This window comes from Chiloscyllium plagiosum, unplaced genomic scaffold (assembly GCF_037043375.1).
Source record: "Chiloscyllium plagiosum isolate Xiang-an unplaced genomic scaffold, Cpla_swu_hap1 HiC_scaffold_13, whole genome shotgun sequence".
In the NCBI taxonomy this organism is placed as follows: domain Eukaryota; kingdom Metazoa; phylum Chordata; class Chondrichthyes; order Orectolobiformes; family Hemiscylliidae; genus Chiloscyllium; species Chiloscyllium plagiosum.
In genome coordinates this window covers 86,094,979-86,114,583 of record NW_028270151.1, presented here as the reverse complement: position 1 = coordinate 86,114,583, position 19,605 = coordinate 86,094,979, and the positions used below count along the sequence as shown (strand labels likewise).

Genomic DNA, 19,605 nt, shown 5'->3' with positions numbered 1-19,605 from the left:
TCCCCCCCCCACTCTGTTCCCCCCCCCACTCTGTTCCCCCCGTCCCCCCCTCTCTCTGTCCCCCCCACTCTCTGGCCCCCCACTCTCTGTCCCCCCCACTGCCCCCCCTCTCTGTTCTCCCCCCCCCACTGTCCCCCTCTCTCTGTCTCCCCCCCCCACTGTCTCCCGCCCCACTGTCTCCCGCCCCACTGTCTCCCCCTCCCACTGTCTCCCCCTCCCACTGTCTCCCCCTCCCACTGTCTCCCCCTCCCCTGTCCTCCCCTCCCACTGTCTCCCCCTCCCACTGTCTCCCCCTCCCACTGTCTCCCCCTCCCACTGTCTCCCCCTCCCACTGTCTCCCCCTCCCACTGTCTCCCCCTCCCACTGTCTCCCCCTCCCACTGTCTCCCCCTCCCACTGTCTCCCCCTCCCACTGTCTCCCCCTCCCACTGTCTCCCCCTCCCACTGTCTCCCCCTCCCACTGTCTCCCCTCCCACTGTCTCCCCCCCACTGTCTCCCCCCCCACTGTCTCCCCCCCCCACTGTCTCCCCCCCCCACTGTCTCCCCCCCCCACTGTCTCCCCCTCCCCACTGTCTCCCCCCCCCACTGTCTCCCCCCCCCACTGTCTCCCCCCCCCACTGTCTCCCCCCCCCACTGTCTCCCCCCCACTGCTCCCCCCCCACTGTCTCCCCCCCCACTGTCTCCCCCCCCACTGTCTCCCCCCCACTGTCTCCCCCCCCACTGTCTCCCCCCCACTGTCTCCCCCCCCACTGTCCCCCCCCCCCACTGTCTCCCCCCCCCACTGTCTCCCCCCCCCACTGTCTCCCCCCCCACTGTCTCCCCCCCCACTGTCTCCCCCCCCCCACTGTCTCCCCCCCCACTGTCTCCCCCCCCCACTGTCTCCCCCCCCCCACTGTCTCCCCCCCCACTGTCTCCCCCCCCCCCACTGTCTCCCCCCCCCCACTGTCTCCCCCCCCACTGTCTCCCCCCCCCCACTGTCTCCCCCCCCCCACTGTCTCCCCCCCCCACTGTCTCCCCCCCCCCACTGTCTCCCCCCCCCCACTGTCTCCCCCCCCACTGTCTCCCCCCCCCACTGTCTTCCCCCCGCCCCCCACTGTCCTCCCCCCTCTGTCCTCCCCCCTCTCTCTGTTCCCCCCCCCTCTGTTCCCCCCCCCTCTGTTCCCCCCCCCTCTGTTTTCCCCCCCCTCTGTTTTCCCCCCCCCTCTGTTTTCCCCCCCCTCTGTTTTTCCCCCCCCTCTGTTCCCCCCCCCCCCCCCGTCCCCCCCCCCCGTCTCCCCTCCCCCCCCGTCTCCCCTCCCCCCCCGTCTTCCCCCCCCCCCCGTCTCCCCCCCCCCCCCGTCTCCCCCCCCCGTCTCCCCCCCCCCCCGTCTCCCCCCCCCGTCCTCCCCCCCCCCTGTCCCCCCCCCTCCTGTCTCCCCCCCCCCCCCTGTCCCCCCCCCTCCTGTCTCCCCCCCCCTCCTGTCCCCCCCCCCTCCTGCCCCCCCCCCCCCCTGTCCTCCCCCCCCCCCCCCCCCCTGTCCCTCCCCTGTCCCCGTCCCCTGTCCCCCCCCCCCCGTCCCCCCTCTCTGTTCCCCCCTCTGACTCCCCTCCCCATCTGTCTCCCCCCCCATCTGTCTCCCCTCCCCATCTGTCTCCCCCCCCCATTTGTCTCCCCCCCATTTGTCTCCCCCCCATTTGTCTCCCCCCCCATCTGTCTCCCCCCCCATCTGTCTCCCCCCCCATCTGTCTCCCCCCCCATCTGTCTCCCCCCCCATCTGTCTCCCCCCCCATCTGTCTCCCCCCCCATCTGTCTCCCCCCCCATCTGTCTCCCCCCCCATCTGTCTCCCCCCCCATCTGTCTCCCCCCCCCATCTGTCTCCCCCCCCCCATCTGTCTCCCCCCCCCCCTGTCCCCCCCCTCCTGTCCCCCCCCCCTGTCCTCCCCCCCCCCCCCCCTGTCCCCCCCCCTTGTCCCCCCCCGTCCCCCCCCTGTCCCCGTCCCCTGTCCCCCCCCGTCCCCCCCCTGTCCCCGTCCCCTGTCCCCCCCCGTCCCCCCTCTCTGTTCCCCCCTCTGACTCCCCTCCCCATCTGTCTCCCCCCCCATCTGTCTCCCCTCCCCATCTGTCTCCCCCCCCCCCACCATTTGTCTCCCCCCCCATTTGTCTCCCCCCCATCTGTCTCCCCCCCATCTGTCTCCCCCCCCCATCTGTCTCCCCCCCCCATCTGTCTCCCCCCCCCATCTGTCTCCCCCCCCATCTGTCTCCCCCCCCATCTGTCTCCCCCCCCCATCTGTCTCCCCCCCCCATCTGTCTCCCCCCCCCATCTGTCTCCCCCCCCATCTGTCTCCCCCCCCATCTGTCTCCCCCCCCATCTGTCTCCCCCCCCATCTGTCTCCCCCCCCCCATCTGTCTCCCCCCCCCCCCATCTGTCCCCCCCCCATCTGTCCCCCCCCCCATCTGTCCCCCCCCCCCATCTGTCCCCCCCCCCCATCTGTCCCCCCCCCCCATCTGTCCCCCCCCCATCTGTCCCCCCCCCCATCTGTCCCCCCCCATCTGTCCCCCCCCCCCATCTGTCCCGTCCCCCCCCCCCCCATCTGTCCCCCCCCCATCTGTCCCCCCCCCCATCTGTCCCCCCCCATCTGTCCCCCCCCCCCCATCTGTCCCGTCCCCCCCCCCCCCTATCTGTCCCCCCCCCCATCTGGTCACCCCCCCCCCCATCTGGTCCCCCCCCTCTGTCCCCCCTCCCCTCCTGTCCCCCCCCCCTCTGTTCCCCCCCCTCTGTTCCACCCCTCTGTCCCCCCCCTCTGTCCGCCCCCCCTGCCCCCCCCCTCTGTCCGTCCCCCCCGTTCCACCCCCCTCCCGTCCCCCTCTTCTCCCCCCCCCCCCGTCCCCCTCTTTCTCCTCCTCTTCCCCCCCCCCCCGTCCCCCTCTTCCGCCCCCGTCCCCGTCCCCCTCTTCTCCCCCCCCGTCCCCCTCTTCTCCCCCCCCGTCCCCCTCTTCTCCCCCCCCCCCCCGTCCCGTCCCCCTCTCCCCCCCCCCCCCCGTCCCCCTCTCCCCCCCCCCCGTCCCCCTCTCACCCCCCCGTCCCCCTCTTCTCCCCCCCCTTCCCGTCCCGTCCCCCTCTTTCCCCTCCCCTCCCCGTCCCGTCCCTCTCTTCTCCCCCCCCGTCCCCCTCTTCCCCCCCCCCCCCGTCCCGTCCCCCTCTCGCTCTCTCTCGCGCTCACTCTCTCTCGCGCTCGCTCGCTCTCTCACTCTGTCCCTCGCGCTCTCTCTCTCACTCTGTCCCTCGCGCTCTCTCTCTCACTCTGTCCCTCGCGCTCTCTCTCTCACTCTGTCCCTCGCGCGCTCTCTCTCTCACTCTGTCCCTTGTGCTCGCTCTCTCTCTCTCTGTCTCTGTCCCTCGCGCGCTCTCTCTCTGTCTCAGTCCCTCGCGCGCGCGCGCTCTCTCTCTCTCTCTCTCTCTCTCTCCCTCTCCCTCTCCCTCTCCCTCTCCCTCTCCCTCTCCCTCTCCCTCTCCCTCTCCCTCTCCCTCTCCCTCTCCCTCTCCCTCTCCCTCTCCCTCTCCCTCTCCCTCTCTCTCTCTCTCTCTCTCTCTCTCTCTCTCTCTCTCTCTCACACTGTCCCTCGCGCACTCTCTGTCACTCTGTCCCTCGCTCTCTCTCTCTCTCTCTCACTCTGTCCCTCGCTCTCTCTCTCTCTCTCTGTCCCTCGCGCGCTCTCTCTCTCTGTCTCTCTCCCTCGCGCTCATGCGCGCTCTCTCTCTCTGTCCCTCGCGCGCTCTCTCTCTCTCTGTCCCTCACGCGCTCTCTCTCTCTCACTCTGTCCCTCGCACACTCTCTCTCTCTCTCTCTGTCCCTCGCTCTCTCTCTCTCTGTCCCTCACGCGCTCTCTCTCTCTGTCTCTGTCCCTCGCGCTCACGTGCTCGCTCTCTCGCGCTCGCTCTCTCGCGCTCTCTCGCGCTCTCTCGCGCTCTCTCGCGCTCTCTCTCGCGCTCTCTCGCGCTCTCTCGCGCTCTCTCGCGCTCTCTCGCGCTCTCTCGCGCTCTCTCGCGCTCTCTCGCGCTCTCTCGCGCTCTCTCGCGCTCTCTCGCGCTCTCTCGCGCTCTCTCGCGCTCTCTCGCGCTCTCTCGCGCTCTCTCTCTCTCTCTCTCTCGCGCTCTCTCTCTCTCTCTCACACTGTCCCTCGCGCACTCTCTGTCACTCTGTCCCTCGCTCTCTCTCTCTCTCTCTCACTCTGTCCCTCGCTCTCTCTCTCTCTCTGTCCCTCGCGCGCTCTCTCTCTCTGTCTCTCTCCCTCGCGCTCATGCGCGCTCTCTCTCTCTGTCCCTCGCGCGCTCTCTCTCTCTCTCACTCTGTCCCTCGCACACTCTCTCTCTCTCTCTCTGTCCCTCGCTCTCTCTCTCTCTCTGTCCCTCACGCGCTCTCTCTCTCTGTCTCTGTCCCTCGCGCTCGCTCTCTCGCGCTCTCTCGCGCTCTCTCGCGCTCTCTCGCGCTCTCTCGCGCTCTCTCGCGCGCTCTCGCGCTCTCTCGCGCGCTCTCGCGCGCTCTCTCTCTCTCTCTCTCTCTCTCTCTCTCTCTCTCTCTCCATCTCCCCCTCTCTCCCTCTCTCTCTCTCCCTCTCCCTCTGTCTCTATCCCTCACGTTCGCGCTCTCTGTCTCTGTCTCTCTGTCTGTCTCTGTCTCTCTCTGTCTGTCTCTGTCCCTCGCGCGCTCTCTGTCTCTGTCCCTCGCGCTCGCTCGCTCTTCCTCTCTCTGTCACTCTCTCTCTCTCTCTCTCTCTCTGTCCTTCACGCTCTCTCTCTCTCTGTCTCTGTCCCTCGCGAGCGCTCGCTCACTCTCTCTCTCTGTCCCTCGCTCGCTCGCTCGCTCTCTCTCTCTCTCTGTCTCTGTCCCTCGCGCGCTCTCTCTCTGTCTCTGTCCCTCGTGCTCGCTCGCTCTTCCTCTCTCTCTCTCTCTGTGTCTCTCTCTCTCTCTCACTCTGCACTCTGTCCCTCTCGCTCTCTCTCTCTCTCTCTCACTCTGTCCCTCGCGCTCGCTCGCGCTCTCTCTCTCTCTCTCTCTGTCCCTCGCGCTCTCTCGCTCTCTCTCGCTCTCTCTCGCTCTCTCTCGCTCTCTCTCGCTCTCTCTCGCTCTCTCTCGCTCTCTCTCGCTCTCTCTCGCTCACTCTCGCTCACTCTCGCTCACTCTCGCTCACTCTCGCTCACTCTCGCTCACTCTCACTCACTCTCACTCACTCTCACTCACTCTCACTCACTCTCACTCACTCTCACTCACTCTCACTCACTCTCACTCACTCTCACTCACTCTGTCTCGCGCTCTCTCTCTCTCTGTCTCTGTCCCTCGCGCTCTCTCTCTCTCTCTGTGTCTCTCTCTCTCTCTCACTCTGTCCCTCTCTCTCTCTCACTCTGCACTCTGTCCCTCTCGCTCTCGCTCTCTCTGCACTCTGTCCCTCTCGCTCTCTCTCACTCTGTCCCTCGCTCTCGCTCGCTCTCTCTCTGTCTCTGTCCCTCGCGCTCTCTCTCTCATTCTGTCCCTCGCGCGCTTTCTCTCTCTGTCCCTCGCCCTCGCTCTCTCTCTCTGTCACTCTGTCCCTCATGCGCTCTCTCTCTGTCTCTATCCCTCGCGCTCGCGCGCTCTCTCTCTCTGTCCCTTGCGCTCGCTCGCTCTCTCTCTCTCTCTCTCTCTCTCTCTCTCTGTCACTCTGTCCCTTGCGCTCGCTCGCTCTCTCTCTCTCTGTCTCTGTCCCTCGCGCTCTCTCTCTCTCATTCTGTCCCTCGCGCGCTTTCTCTCTCTCTGTCCCTCGCCCTCGCTCTCTCTCTCTGTCACTCTGTCCCTCATGCGCTCTCTCTCTGTCTCTATCCCTCGCGCTCGCGCGCTCTCTCTCTCTGTCCCTTGCGCTCGCTCGCTCTCTCTCTCTCTCTCTCTCTCTCTGTCACTCTGTCCCTTGCGCTCGCTCGCTCTCTCTCTCTCTGTCTCTGTCCCTCGCGCTCTCTCTCTCACTCTGTCCCTCGCGCGCGCTCTCTCCCTCTCTCTCTGTCTCTGTCCCTCACGCTCTCTCTCTCTCACTCTGTCCCTCGCGCGCGCTCGCTCTCTGTCTCTGTCCCTCGCGCTCGCTCTCTGTCTCTGTCCCTCGCGCTCGCTCTCTGTCTCCGTCCCTCGCGCTCGCTCGCTCTCTCTCTCTCTCTCTGTGTCTCTGTCCCTCACGCGCGCTCGCTCTCTCGCTCTCTCTCTCTCTCTCTCTGTCCCTCACGCTCTCTCTCTCACTCTGTCCCTCGCGCTCGCGCTCTTTCTGTCTCTGTCCCTCACGCTCGCGCTCTCTCTCTCGCTCTGTCCCTCGCGCTCGCTCTCTCTCTCGCTCTGTCCCTCGTGCGCGCTCGCTCTCTCTCTCTCTCTCTCTCTCACTCACTCTCACTCTGTCCCTCGTGCGCTCTCTCTCACTCTGTCCCTCGTGCGCTCTCTCTCACTCTGTCCCTCGTGCGCTCTCTCTCACTCTGTCCCTCGTGCGCTCTCTCTCACTCTGTCCCTCGTGCGCTCTCTCTCACTCTGTCCCTCGTGCGCTCTCTCTCACTCTGTCCCTCGTGCGCTCTCTCTCACTCTGTCCCTCGTGCGCTCTCTCTCACTCTGTCCCTCGTGCGCTCTCTCTCACTCTGTCCCTCGTGCGCTCTCTCTCACTCTGTCCCTCGTGCGCTCTCTCTCACTCTGTCCCTCGTGCGCGCTCTCTCACTCTGTCCCTCGTGCGCGCTCTCTCACTCTGTCCCTCGTGCGCGCTCTCTCACTCTGTCCCTCGTGCGCGCTCTCTCACTCTGTCCCTCGTGCGCGCTCTCTCACTCTGTCCCTCGTGCGCGCTCTCTCACTCTGTCCCTCGTGCGCGCTCTCTCACTCTGTCCCTCGTGCGCGCTCTCTCACTCTGTCCCTCGTGCGCGCTCTCTCACTCTGTCCCTCGTGCGCGCTCTCTCTCTCTCTCGCTCTGGCCCTCTCTCTCTCGCTCTGGCCCTCTCTCTCTCGCTCTGGCCCTCTCTCTCGCTCTGGCCCTCTCTCTCGCTCTGGCCCTCTCTCTCGCTCTGGCCCTCTCTCTCGCTCTGGCCCTCTCTTTCGCTCTGGCCCTCTCTCTCGCTCTGGCCCTCTCTCTCGCTCTGGCCCTCTCTCTCGCTCTGGCCCTCTCTCTCGCTCTGGCCCTCTCTCTCGCTCTGGCCCTCTCTCTCGCTCTGGCCCTCTCTCTCGCTCTGTCTCTCGCTCTGTCTCTCGCTCTGTCTCTCGCTCTGTCTCTCGCTCTGTCTCTCGCTCTGTCTCTCGCTCTGTGAGACAGAGCGAGAGACAGAGTGAGAGACACTCTGTCTCTCGCACACTCTCTCGCACACTCTCTCGCACACTCTCTCGCACACTCTCTCGCACACTCTCTCTCTCCCTCTGTCTCCCCCTCTCTCGCTCTGTCTCCCCCTCTCTCGCTCTGTCTCCCCCTCTCTCGCTCTGTCTCCCCCTCTCTCGCTCTGTCTCCCCCTCTCTCGCTCGGTCTCCCCCTCTCTCGCTCGGTCTCCCCCTCTCTCGCTCGGTCTCCCCCTCTCTCGCTCGGTCTCCCCCTCTCTCGCTCGGTTTCCCCCTCGGTCTCTCGCTCGGTCTCCCCCTCGGTCTCCCCCTCGGTCTCCCCCTTGGTCTCCCCCTCGGTCTCCCCCTCGGTCTCCCCCTCGGTCTCCCCCTCGGTCTCCCGCTCGGTCTCCCGCTCGGTCTCCCGCTCGGTCTCCCGCTCGGTCTCCCGCTCGGTCTCCCGCTCGGTCTCCCGCTCGGTCTCCCGCTCGGTCTCCCGCTCGGTCTCCCGCTCGGTCTCCCGCTCGGTCTCCCGCTCGGTCTCCCGCTCGGTCTCCCGCTCGGTCTCCCGCTCGGTCTCCCGCTCGGTCTCCCGCTCGGTCTCCCCCTCTCTCGCTCGGTCTCTCGCTCGGTCTCCCCCTCTCTCGCTCGGTCTCCCCCTCTCTCGCTCGGTCTCCCCCTCTCTCGCTCGGTCCCCCCCTCTCTCGCTCGGTCCCCCCCTCTCTCGCTCGGTCCCCCCCTCTCTCGCTCGGTCTCCCCCTCTCTCGCTCTCTTTCTTTCTGTCTCTCGCTCTCTTTCTTTCTGTCTGTCTGTCTCGCTCCCTCATGTAGACCTGCCGAAAGGAAGTTCAGTAAATAAAGCCATACTTTACTATGACTTTCCAAATCAACCGCAAGTGGCCCTGCAGGAAAGAGAAGCAAAGATATTATCAGTATTTTATTTTGTTGTTGTTGAACTGCATGTCGGCTAACCAGGAGGCAACACCAAGTTATTTTATGCTAAACTGGTTCTGTTCTCATGTCAAATCACGATATAAATGTAGTGAGTAGGCTGACAACATATTGGAGCATTCTGCTGCTGTTATAAGATTGGGTTATTTGTGGGGGTGGGGTGAAAGACTAGTGACATGATGTTGATGTCTCTGAACTAGTAATCCACAGGCCCAGGCTACTGTGCAAGGGATATTGGTTCAAATCCATGCACTGCCTGAATGGATTTACAAAGCAGACTTAATGTTGACTTTTGAAAGAGAATTTGTTAAAAATATTACAAATATATGGGAAAATAACATTGGGACTAATTGTTTAGCTCTTTGAAAGAGTGAGTATAATTGCAATGCATTAATGGTTTCCTGCAGTGCTGTAAGATCAATGATTCTACCACAGCTGGAATATAAAGCTAGGCTGTGATGACAACTGTGGTAGTAATCATTTGGTTACTATAAAAACCCATCTGTTTCACTAATATCCTTTAGCTCGTCTGGTCCTAATGAGAGTCCAGACTCGGAGGTGGTTGACTCTTAACTGCCCATTGAAATGACCCAGCAACCATCTCCATTCAAATGGAATGAGGGATAGGCAATGTTGGCCTTGTCAGCAAAAGTAAAATTACATTTACAAATTGAGGGAATGGTGAATACAGCACAATCACCATTGGTGAATGCCTTTGGTGATATTGATTTAATGTAATATGCCTTTTAGAGGGATGGTTTCAGTGTTGTCAATCTTCGCTCCCCTGACCCCTGCTCTGGATGACAGTCTTGTCAGGTGTGATGTGTTTGCATTTACATAATGAGCCAAGCCAGATTTCGAATTGGTGGTTATCTCGGTCGGTCGCTGCAGCTGCTTTTGTTTGAGGTGGAATTCTATTTGTGGTTCTTTTTCAGAGTTCAAAGTCATTGTTCCTACTTTGTTCAGTTCAAATATTTGCCTCTGGTGTAACATAATTAGAATGAGTTGATGCAAGCTCTGCATGTTAGTATATCTTTATGAAGACGTTTCTCTATTATGTTTACCTATAATCAGATGTTGAGTGTTATGCAAATTAAAAGAATATTGTTGAAGTGTTAATCAGGTAGTGTTTCTTGCTTCAGAATCATGCAGATCAATAGAGTGCATAATTGGTAATACCCATCACCTTATCCTGCAGATCAAATTCTCAGTGGTTTGTTGCGCAAATAATGTTATTTTTCTTTTCAGACTGTTTTGATGTTAGCATTATTTTTAAACTGGTGCTTTTCTTCTCAAGGTATTGTGGAAATTGAAGAAGGGGAAGTAAAAGATCAGGAACTGACACTAGCTTCTCAATCTGTAGCTCGAATGTCCTTTGCAAAAGAACCTCATGTCCAGCAGGTAAGAGTGGGCTTCAAGCTGCTCCATCTATTCCCTTTCCTGCATCGAAGGTAGTAATATACTGCTGCGTCTCAGTCTCCCCCTTTCCCAAATTGATGCTCTTGTTCTCTCTCCTCTCAGGCTGGCAGTTAGTTTGCAATGCTGTTGATGAGCATTATTTTTATTTGTTTTAGCTTGAGCAATTTAGCAAACTGTCTACTCCTCAGTGAAACTCACTTTGGCAACTAGATAAGATTGAAATGCTGAATGTTTGTTTTTTTTTCATTTGAACGCACAGGAACCATATGTAGGCCATTGAGCCTGTTAAGCTTGTTTTGCCATTTGATTGGATCATGGCCAATTGAACACTTGAGGGCCTTTTACCCACACCTACATGGTCTCTGCCATGTTTTCTTTGGGTGTGGGCATCGCTGGCTGGCCAGCATTTATTGCTTGTCCCTAGTTGCTCTTGAAAAGGTAGTGGCGAGCTGCCACCATAAACTACTACAGTCCATGTGTTGTAGGTGGACCCACAATGCCCCTAGAGTGGGAATTTCAGGGTTTTGCGCCAGTGACGCTGAAGGAATGGTGATATATTTCCTAGTTAGGATAGAGAGTGGCTTGGAAGAAAACTTGTAGATGATGGTGTTCCTACCTAACTGCTGTTCTTGTGTTCTAGATTGAGGGATCTTTGGTGAATTTCTGCAGTGTGTCTTGCAGATAATACACACAGATGTGACTGAGCAGTGGTGATGGAGGGAGTGGATATTTGTAAATGTGGTCCCAGTCAAGTGGGCTCCTTTGTTCTAGATGGTGTCAAGCTTCTTATGTATTGCTGAAGGTGCACTCATCTAGCCAAGTAGGAAGTGCACTCCTAACTTGTGCCTTGTAAATAGTGGACAGGCTTTGGGGAGTCAGGAGATGAGTTAATTGCTCTGTACTGTACTTAGAGTCGTGGTGTCACAGAAGTGTACAACATGGAAACAGACCCTTTGGTCCATGCTGACCAGATATCTCAACCTAATCTAGTCCCATTTGCCAGCACCCGGCCCATATCCCTCTAAACCCTTCCTATTGATATACTTATCCAGTTGACTTTTAAATGTTGCAATTGTACCAGCCTCCATCACTTCCTCTGGCAGCTCATTCCATACACGCACCACCCTCTGCGTGAAACAGTTGCCCCTTAGGTCCCTTTTATATCGTTCCCCTCTCACTCTAAACCTATACCCTCTAGTTCTGGACTCTCCCACCCCAGGGAAGAGACTTTGTTTATATCCTATCCATGCCCCTCAAGATTTTATAAACCTCTATAAGGTCACCCTCATCCTTTGACACTCCAGGGAAAGCAGCCGCACCTATTCCGCCTCTCCCTATAGCTCAAATTTTCCCACCCTGGCAATATCCTTGTTTATCTTCTCTGAAGTCTTTCAAGTTTCACAACATCTTTATATAGGAAGGAAACCAGAACTGCATACAGTTTTCCAAAAGTGGCCTAACTAATGTCCTGTACAGCCGCAACATGATCTCCCAACTCCTGTACTCAATGCTCTGACCAATAAAGGAAAGCATACCAAACAACTTCTTCACTATCCTATCTACCTGCGACTCCACTTTCAAGGAGCTATGAACCTGCACTCCAAGGTCTCTTTGTTCAGCAACGCTCCCTAGGACCTTATCATTAAGTGTACAAGTCCTGCTAAGATTTGCTTTCCCAAACCGCAGCACCTTGCATTTATCTAAATTAAACTCCATCTGCCACTCCTCAGTCCATTGGCCCATCTGATCAAGATCCCATTGTAATCTGAGGTAACCTTCTTCACTGTCCACTACATCTCCAATTTTGGTGTCATCTGCAAACTTACATACTATACCTCCTATGTTCACATCCAAATCATTTGTGATAAGTGGTGGACCCAGCACCGATCCTTGTGGCACTCCACTTATTACAGGCTTCCAGTCTAAAAAACAACATCCCTCTGTCTTCTACCTTTGAGCCAGTTCTGTATCCAAATGGCTAGTTCTCCCTGTATTCCATGAGATCTAACCTTGCTAAGCAGCCTCTCATGGGGAACCTTGTCGAACATCTTGCTGAAGTCTGTATAGATAACATCCACTACTCTGCCCTCATCAATCCTCTTTGTGACTTCTTCAAAAAACTCAATCAAGTTTGTGAGACATGATTTCCCATGCAAAAGCCATGTTGACTATCCCTAATCAGTCCTTGCCTTTCCAAATACGTGTCAATCCTATCCCTCAGGATTCCCTCCAACAACTTGCCCACCACTGACGTCATGTTGCCACTGTATTTACATGACAAGTCCCATTAAGTTTCTCTGCTGGAAAAGCGCAGCAGGTCAGGCAGCATCAAAGGAGCAGGAGAATCGACGTTCAGGCATAAGCCCTTCAGGAGTTCCTGAAGAAGGGCTTATGCCCGAAACGTCGATTCTCCTGTTCCTTGATGCTGCCTGACCTGCTGCGCTTTTCCAGCAACACACTTTTCATCTCTGATCTCCAGCATCTGCAGTCCTCACTTTCTGCCATTGAGTTTCTCGTCAGTGGTAATTCCCAGGATGATATTAGTGGGGAATTCAGTGTTGATAACATCATTAAAATCAAGGAGCGATGATTAGATTCTATTTTATTGAAGATGTTCATTGCGTAGCGTTTGTGTGATGTGAATGTTACTTGTCACTTTTCAGCCTAAGCCAGGATATTGTCCAGATCTTGTATGTTGCTTGTTAATGATTCTCCTACCAAAATGCATCACCTCCCATTTCTCCAGATAGAAATTCAATTGCCACCTATCTGCCCACTCCACCAACTTGGTTATGTCTCTCTGAAATTCTACACTGATCTCACGGTTTACAATGCTTCTGCAAATGTTGAAAGAGCCCCTTGTGTACCAGGATCTAGATCGGTAATATATATCAGGAAAAGCAAGGATCCCATTTCCAAACTATGGGGATCTCCACTGTAAGCCTCCTCCATTCATTACTTTCCTGTCACCTAATCAATTTTATATGCACGCTGCTACTGTCCCTTCTATTATTTGAGCTATAATGTTGCTCAAGTCTTGTGTGACCTGTATCCAATGCCTTCTGGAATTCGGTTTACACCACATCAACAGTATTACCATCATTGATTGTTTCTGTAATCTCTTCAACAAAAGCTCCAAGTTAATTAAACACTATATATTTCCTTTCAGAAATGCGGTTGGCTATCATAAACCGCCACCTTTATCCATGCAGCTATTACCTCTATACTGGATAATTTGTTTCTTGAAGCTTCTCTGCCACTCTAATTAAACTGAGTGATCTTTAATTGCTGGTGTAGACACTTGGTTCCTTTTTCTTCCTGTATTTTTAGTTGTGGACTGAAATGAGAAAACAACTGTTTTAAGACCTGGGGTGGTTGTATGTATAGACAGCAAGTAGCCTGCCACTCATTGTAAACACAGTTTACGCAGTTGCTTGTTTGAGCGGTAGTTAAAATGTGTTTGCAGATGAACTGGAGCAGAGGGCTTATGTACAGATGATGTTTTTGTTGGCACAAATATTTCATTGCTCTGTGACTTCAATTACCAGTTACCAGTGACAAAGCTTTCTGCTTGTTGACTGCAGTGTGATTTGGTTTTTATGCAGCTGTAGAACTTGAAGTTATGAACAAGATCCAGAGAAACTTTGCAGATCTCCATCAGCTCAGGTGCTGTCTCTGACTGAAGTAATAGCTATTTATGGCATGAGGAAAGCCAGTGTATCTTTCTTTAAGTACTTGCTGTAAGCTGAGACTTTTAATAGATAAGCCAGAGACCTTTTTTTAAGCGAGCCAGTCACTCTATTCCTTTGCAAACCAGTGAAAGCCTCTGAAGAAGGAAAATTGAGAAGCAATCCTGTTAACAGATGTCATGAACTACCTTCCCAATCTTTCCTTCTGTATTTATCTCTTAATTCTTAATTACCTGGAATTGCCTTGCCATTATCTCTCCAGCTATATATTCTGTGCCTCTTTTACCTGACAAAGGAGCAATGCTCCAAAAGCTTGTGATTTTAAATAAATCTGGACTATAAGCTGACGTTGTGTGAGTTCTGATTTTGTCCACCCAGACCAATGTCAGCATCTCCACATCATAACACCCTGCTTCTTTTTCCTGTCTGTCTCTGTCTGGGGTGGTTTATAAACGGATTAGAGTTTTCAGCAGTAGAGTATAATGCTGTCAGTTCATAACTGTTTAGCTGTAGTTTGAGTCTAATTACTTGCAATAAATTGTAATTCCTGTTAAGAATAGAAACTTGGTCCATGCTTTCTGTTAACTGAGATCTGAACGACATGAAATTTGGCTAATTTTGCATATTTTAAAATATAAGGCGAGGGGGAACGATTTAACATCTTTTAACTCTTATGATGACTGCAAATAGTGGGACATGACTTCCAGTGCATTATCCCAGTGAGGTGTGACACTAAGCTGAGCCTTAATTATTTTTTTCTCACATGAACTATACGGTCTGGAACATTCCAGGCTTTTGGCACCATCCCAAGTCTCAGGAACCACTGAAAGATTCTGGCCAATGCCCTAAAACCTTCTCTCATTTTTTTAGTATCCTTAAATGCGTTTAATCTGTTCTGGCACCCTGTCAACTGTTAATGTTGATGGCCTATCCGACACTGCCTCCAAATCAATTTTGACCCATTCCAATGACCAAGCTTCCTCCTGTGTTACAAAACTTTGGGTACCATTTACCTTCTTGGTAAAGTCAAATGCACAATATTCATTGCTTCATTTTCCCGTATATAAATCTGCTTTTTAGCACCTTAATCAGACAGACTCCTTTTACCACTCTATTAGCTTTGCGTCTGGAGAAGACTTCGGGAATTCCCTATTATGTTGACTACTAGTCTTTCCCTATAATCCCTATTTGCTTCTCTAATATGCCTTTTCATTTCTCCGATCAACCCTCTGTATTCCTCTTGGTTCTCAATTGTACTTTCTATCTGGCACCTGTCATAAACACACTTCTTTATGTTAGTTTCTATTTCCTTCCTCATTCAGGGAGCTGTGGATTTGTTTGTCCACCCTTTCCCTTTTGAGGAAACTGTAACCAAACTATCTCCTCTTTGAAAATAACTGATTGTTCAGCTACAGGTTTTTTTTTTGCCATGGCCTGTTGTTTCAGTCTATCTGGTCCAGTCCTATTTGTGCCCCATTGAAGTTAACTGTGTCCTGAAGTTGGTTGTTTTTACTCTGAATTGCTTGTTTTCTTTTCTATCATCAAACTAAATATTTATTTCCTAAATGTTTCCCCACTGACACTTGATCCACTTGGCCCATCCATTTCCAAGAACCAGGTCCAACAGTGCATTCTTTCTAGTTGGACAGGACACGTACTGCTGTAAAAAAAACAATTTTTTCTGAATGTTCAAACTAAAATTAGTTTTCTGCTTGCTGGTTCAAGAAAAACATTGGGCTGTAGAATTCAAGTAGAAAGATATCGAACTTCTTTAGGACTGACTCTCAAAGAAATATACCATGCTGTACACTCAATAATTGATTATCCCTCGACCAGACATTTTTAAGACCTTGTGTGGTACGTTACCTTATTCCTCTTTGTGGGTCTTAGTGCTTTAGAAATCGTTAATAATCACAAAAATGGTGACGAAATTTCATTAACTGTGAAGTGCTTTTGGGCGATTTGGAGTTGTGAAAGAGACTACGTAATGCAAAGAAGCAAAGTGTTAAAGCTTTTTGCAGCCTCAAGTGATTGGTATTTATAGGTTTCTCTCTCTTTCTCTTTTACTCTCTCTCTCTGTCAGTCTCGCTCTCACGCTCACACTCTCTCTCTCTCTCTCGCTGTCTCTCTGTCGCTCTCTCTCTCTCTCTGTCATGCGTGCTCTCTCTCTCTCTCTCTGTCCCTATCTCTCTCTCTCTCTGTCCCTATCTCTCTCTCTCTCTCTCCCTGTCTCTCTCTCTCTCTCCCTGTCTCTCTCTCTCTCCCTGTCTCTCTCTCTCCCTGTCTCTCTCTCTCTCCCTGTCTCTCTCTCTCTCTCTCTCTCCCTGTCTCTCTCTCTCTCTCTCTCCCTGGCTCGCTCTCCCTGGCTCGCTCTCCCTGGCTCGCTCTCCCTGGCTCGCTCTCCCTGGCTCGCTCTCCCTGGCTCGCTCTCCCTGGCTCGCTCTCCCTGGCTCGCTCTCCCTGGCTCGCTCTCCCTGGCTCGCTCTCCCTGGCTCGCTCTCCCTCTCTCCCTCTCTCCCTCTCCCCCTCTCCCCCTCTCTCCCTCTCCCCCTCTCTCCCTCTCTCTCCCTCTCTCCCCCTCTCCCCCTCTCCCCCTCTCCCTCTCTCCCCCTCTCCCCCTCTCTCCCCCTCTCTCCCCCTCTCTCCCCCTCTCTCCCCCTCTCTCCCCCTCTCTCCCCCTCTCTCCCCCTCTCTCCCCCTCTCTCCCCCTCTCTCCCCCTCTCTCCCCCTCTCTCCCCCTCTCTCCCCCTCCCTCCCCCTCCCTCCCTCCCCCTCCCTCCCCCTCCCTCCCCCTCCCTCCCCCTCCCTCCCCCTCCCTCCCCCTCCCTCCCCCTCCCTCCCCCTCCCTCCCCCTCCCTCCCCCTCCCTCCCCCTCCCTCCCCCTCCCTCCCCCTCCCTCCCTCCCTCTCCCTCCCTCTCCCTCCCTCTCCCTCCCTCTCCCTCCCTCTCCCTCCCTCTCCCTCCCTCTCCCTCCCTCTCCCTCCCTCTCCCTCCCTCTCCCTCCCTCTCCCTCCCTCTCCCTCCCTCTCCCTCCCTCTCCCTCCCTCTCCCTCCCTCTCCCTCCCTCTCCCGCCATCTCTCTCGCCCTCGCCCTCGCCCTCGCCCTCGCCCTCGCCCTGGCCCTCGCCCTGGCCCTGGCCCTGGCCCTCTCTCTCGCCCTCTCTCTCGCCCTCTCTCTCGCCCTCTCTCTCGCCCTCTCTCTCGCCCTCTCTCTCGCCCTCTCTCTCGCCCTCTCTCTCGCCCTCTCTCTCGCCCTCTCTCTCGCCCTCTCTCTCGCCCTCTCTCTCGCCCTCGCCCTCTCCCTCGCCCTGGCCCTGGCCCTCTCTCTGGCCCTCGCCCCCTCGCCCTCGCCCTCGCCCTCTCTCCCCCGCTCTCTGTGTCTCTCTCTCTCTCTCTCTCTCTCCCTGTCTCTCTCCCTATCTCTCTCTCTCTCCCTGTCTCTCTCTCCCTATCTCTCTCTCTCTCTCCCTGTCTCTCTCTCTCCCTCTCTCTCCCTGTCTCTCTCTCTCTCCCTGTCTCTCTCTCTCTCCCTGTCTCTCTCTCTCTCCCTGTCTCTCTCTCTCTCCCTGTGTCTCGCTCTCTCTCGCTCTCTCTCGCTCTCTCTCGCTCTCTCTCGCTCTCTCTCGCTCTCTCTCGCTCTCTCTCGCTCTCTCTCGCTCTCTCTCGCTCTCTCTCGCTCTCTCTCGCTCTCTCTCGCTCTCTCGCTCTCTCTCGCTCTCTCTCGCTCTCTCTCGCTCTGTCTCTGTCTCTGTCTCTGTCTCTGTCTCTCTCGCCCTCGCCCCCTCGCCCTCGCCCTCGCCCTCGCCCTCGCTCTCGCCCCCTCTCTCGCCCCCTCTCTCGCCCCCTCTCTCGCCCCCTCTCTCGCCCCCTCTCTCGCCCCCTCTCTCGCCCCCTCTCTCGCCCCCTCTCTCGCCCCCTCTCTCGCCCCCTCTCTCGCCCCCTCTCTCGCCCCCTCTCTCGCCCCCTCTCTCGCCCCCTCTCTCGCCCCCTCTCTCGCCCCCTCTCTCGCCCCCTCTCTCGCCCCCTCTCTCGCCCTCGCCCTCTCGCCCCCTCTCTCGCCCCCTCTCTCGCCCCCTCTCTCGCCCTCGCCCTCTCGCCCCCGCCCTCTCGCCCCCGCCCTCTCGCCCCCGCCCTCTCGCCCCCGCCCTCTCGCCCCCGCCCTCTCGCCCCCGCCCTCTCGCCCTCGCCCTCTCGCCCTCGCCCTCGCCCTCTCGCCCTCGCCCTCTCGCCCTCACCCTCACCCTCTCGCCCTCGCCCTCTCGCCCTCGCCCTCTCGCCCTCGCCCTCTCGCCCTCTCGCCCTCGCCCTCGCCCTCTCGCCCTCTCGCCCTCGCCCTCGCCCTCTCGCCCTCGCCCTCTCGCCCTCGCCCTCTCGCCCTCGCCCTCTCGCCCTCTCGCCCTCTCGCCCTCTCGCCCTCGCCCTCGCCCTCTCGCCCTCGCCCTCTCGCCCTCGCCCTCTCGCCCTCGCCCTCTCGCCCTCTCGCCCTCTCGCCCTCGCCCTCTCGCCCTCGCCCTCTCGCCCTCGCCCTCTCGCCCTCGCCCTCTCGCCCTCGCCCTCTCGCCCTCTCGCCCTCTCGCCCTCTCGCCCTCTCGCCCTCGCCCTCTCGCCCTCTCGCCCTCTCGCCCTCGCCCTCGCCCTCTCGCCCTCGCCCTCTCGCCCTCGCCCTCTCGCCCTCGCCCTCTCGCCCTCGCCCTCTCGCCCTCGCCCTCTCGCCCTCTCGCCCTCTCGCCCTCGCCCTCGCCCTCTCGCCCTCGCCCTCTCGCCCTCGCCCTCTCGCCCTCGCCCTCTCGCCCTCGCCCTCTCGCCCTCGCCCTCTCGCCCTCGCCCTCTCGCCCTCGCCCTCTCGCCCTCGCCCTCTCGCCCTCGCCCTCTCGCCCTCTCGCCCTCGCCCTCTCGCCCTCTCGCCCTCGCCCTCTCGCGCCCTCGCCCTCTCGCCCTCTCGCCCTCGCCCCCTCGCCCTCTCGCCCTCTCGCCCTCGCCCTCTCGCCCTCGCCCTCTCGCCCTCTCGCCCTCGCCCTCTCGCCCTCTCGCCCTCGCCCTCTCGCCCTCTCGCCCTCGCAATCTCGCCCTCTCGCCCTCTCGCCCTCTCGCCCTCTCGCCCTCGCCCTCGCCCTCGCCCTCTCGCCCTCGCCCTCGCCCTCTCGCCCTCTCGCCCTCTCGCCCTCGCCCTCTCGCCCTCTCGCCCTCGCCCTCTCGCCCTCTCGCCCTCTCGCCCTCTCGCCCTCTCGCCCTCGCCCTCTCGCCCTCTCGCCCTCTCGCCCCCTCGCCCTCTCGCCCTCGCCCTCTCGCCCTCTCGCCCTCGCCCTCTCGCCCTCTCGCCCTCGCCCTCGCCCTCTCGCCCTCGCCCTCTCGCCCTCGCCCTCTCGCCCTCGCCCTCTCGCCCTCGCCCTCTCGCCCTCGCCCTCTCGCCCTCGCCCTCTCGCCCTCGCCCTCGCCCTCTCGCCCTCGCCCTCTCGCCCTCGCCCCCTCGCCCTCGCCCTCTCGCCCTCTCTCACGCCCTCGCCCTCTCTCTCTCTCTCTCTCTCCCCCGCTCTCTGTGTCTCTCTCTCTCTCTCTCTCTCTCTCTCTCTCCCTGTCTCACTCTCTCTCTCCCTGTCTCTCTCTCTTTCTCCCTGTCTCTCTCTCTCTCTCCCTGTCTGTCTCTGTCTCTCTCTCTCTCTCTCTCTCTCTCTCCCTGTCTCTCTCTCCCTGTCTCTCTCTCTCTCTCTCTCTCTCCCTGTCTCTCTCTCTCCCTGTCTCTCTCTCTCTCTCTCCCTGTCTCTCTCTCTCTCCCTGTCTCTCTCTCTCTCCCTGTGTCTCGCTCTCTCCCTGTGTCTCGCTCTCGCTCTCTCTGTCTCTTTCTCTGTCTCTTTCTCTGTCTCTTTCTCTGTCTCTTTCTCTGTCTCTTTCTCTGTCTCTTTCTCTGTCTCTGTCTCTGTCTCTGTCTCTGTCTCTGTCTCTGTCGCCCTCGCCCTCGCCCTCGCCCTCGCCCTCGCCCTCTCTTTCGCCTTCCCTCGCCCTCCCTCGCCCTCCCTCGCCCTCCCTCGCCCTCCCTCGCCCTCCCTCGCCCTCCCTCGCCCTCCCTCGCCCTCCCTCCCCCTCCCTCCCCCTCCCTCCCCCTCCCTCCCCCTCCCTCCCCCTCCCTCCCCCTCCCTCCCCCGCCCACTCTGTCCCTCTCTCTCACTCTGTCCCTCTCTCTCTCTCTCACTCTGTCCCTCTCTCTCTCTCTCACTCTGTCCCTGTCTCTCTCTCACTCTGTCCCTGTCTCTCTCACTCTGTCCCTGTCTCTCT

General features: G+C 57.9%; 1 protein-coding gene across 2 annotated transcripts in view; it reads left to right on the top strand.

The window, feature by feature from the left end:
• Positions 1 to 19,605, top strand: part of thap4 (THAP domain containing 4) — an 83,089-nt gene that overhangs the window by 36,970 nt on the left and 26,514 nt on the right. For both annotated transcript variants that reach the window (XM_043701724.2, XM_043701726.2), the window contains one exon: positions 9,525 to 9,628. In XM_043701724.2, the coding sequence (XP_043557659.2) occupies positions 9,525 to 9,628 (104 nt within the window). The remainder of the gene's footprint in view (positions 1 to 9,524; positions 9,629 to 19,605) is intronic.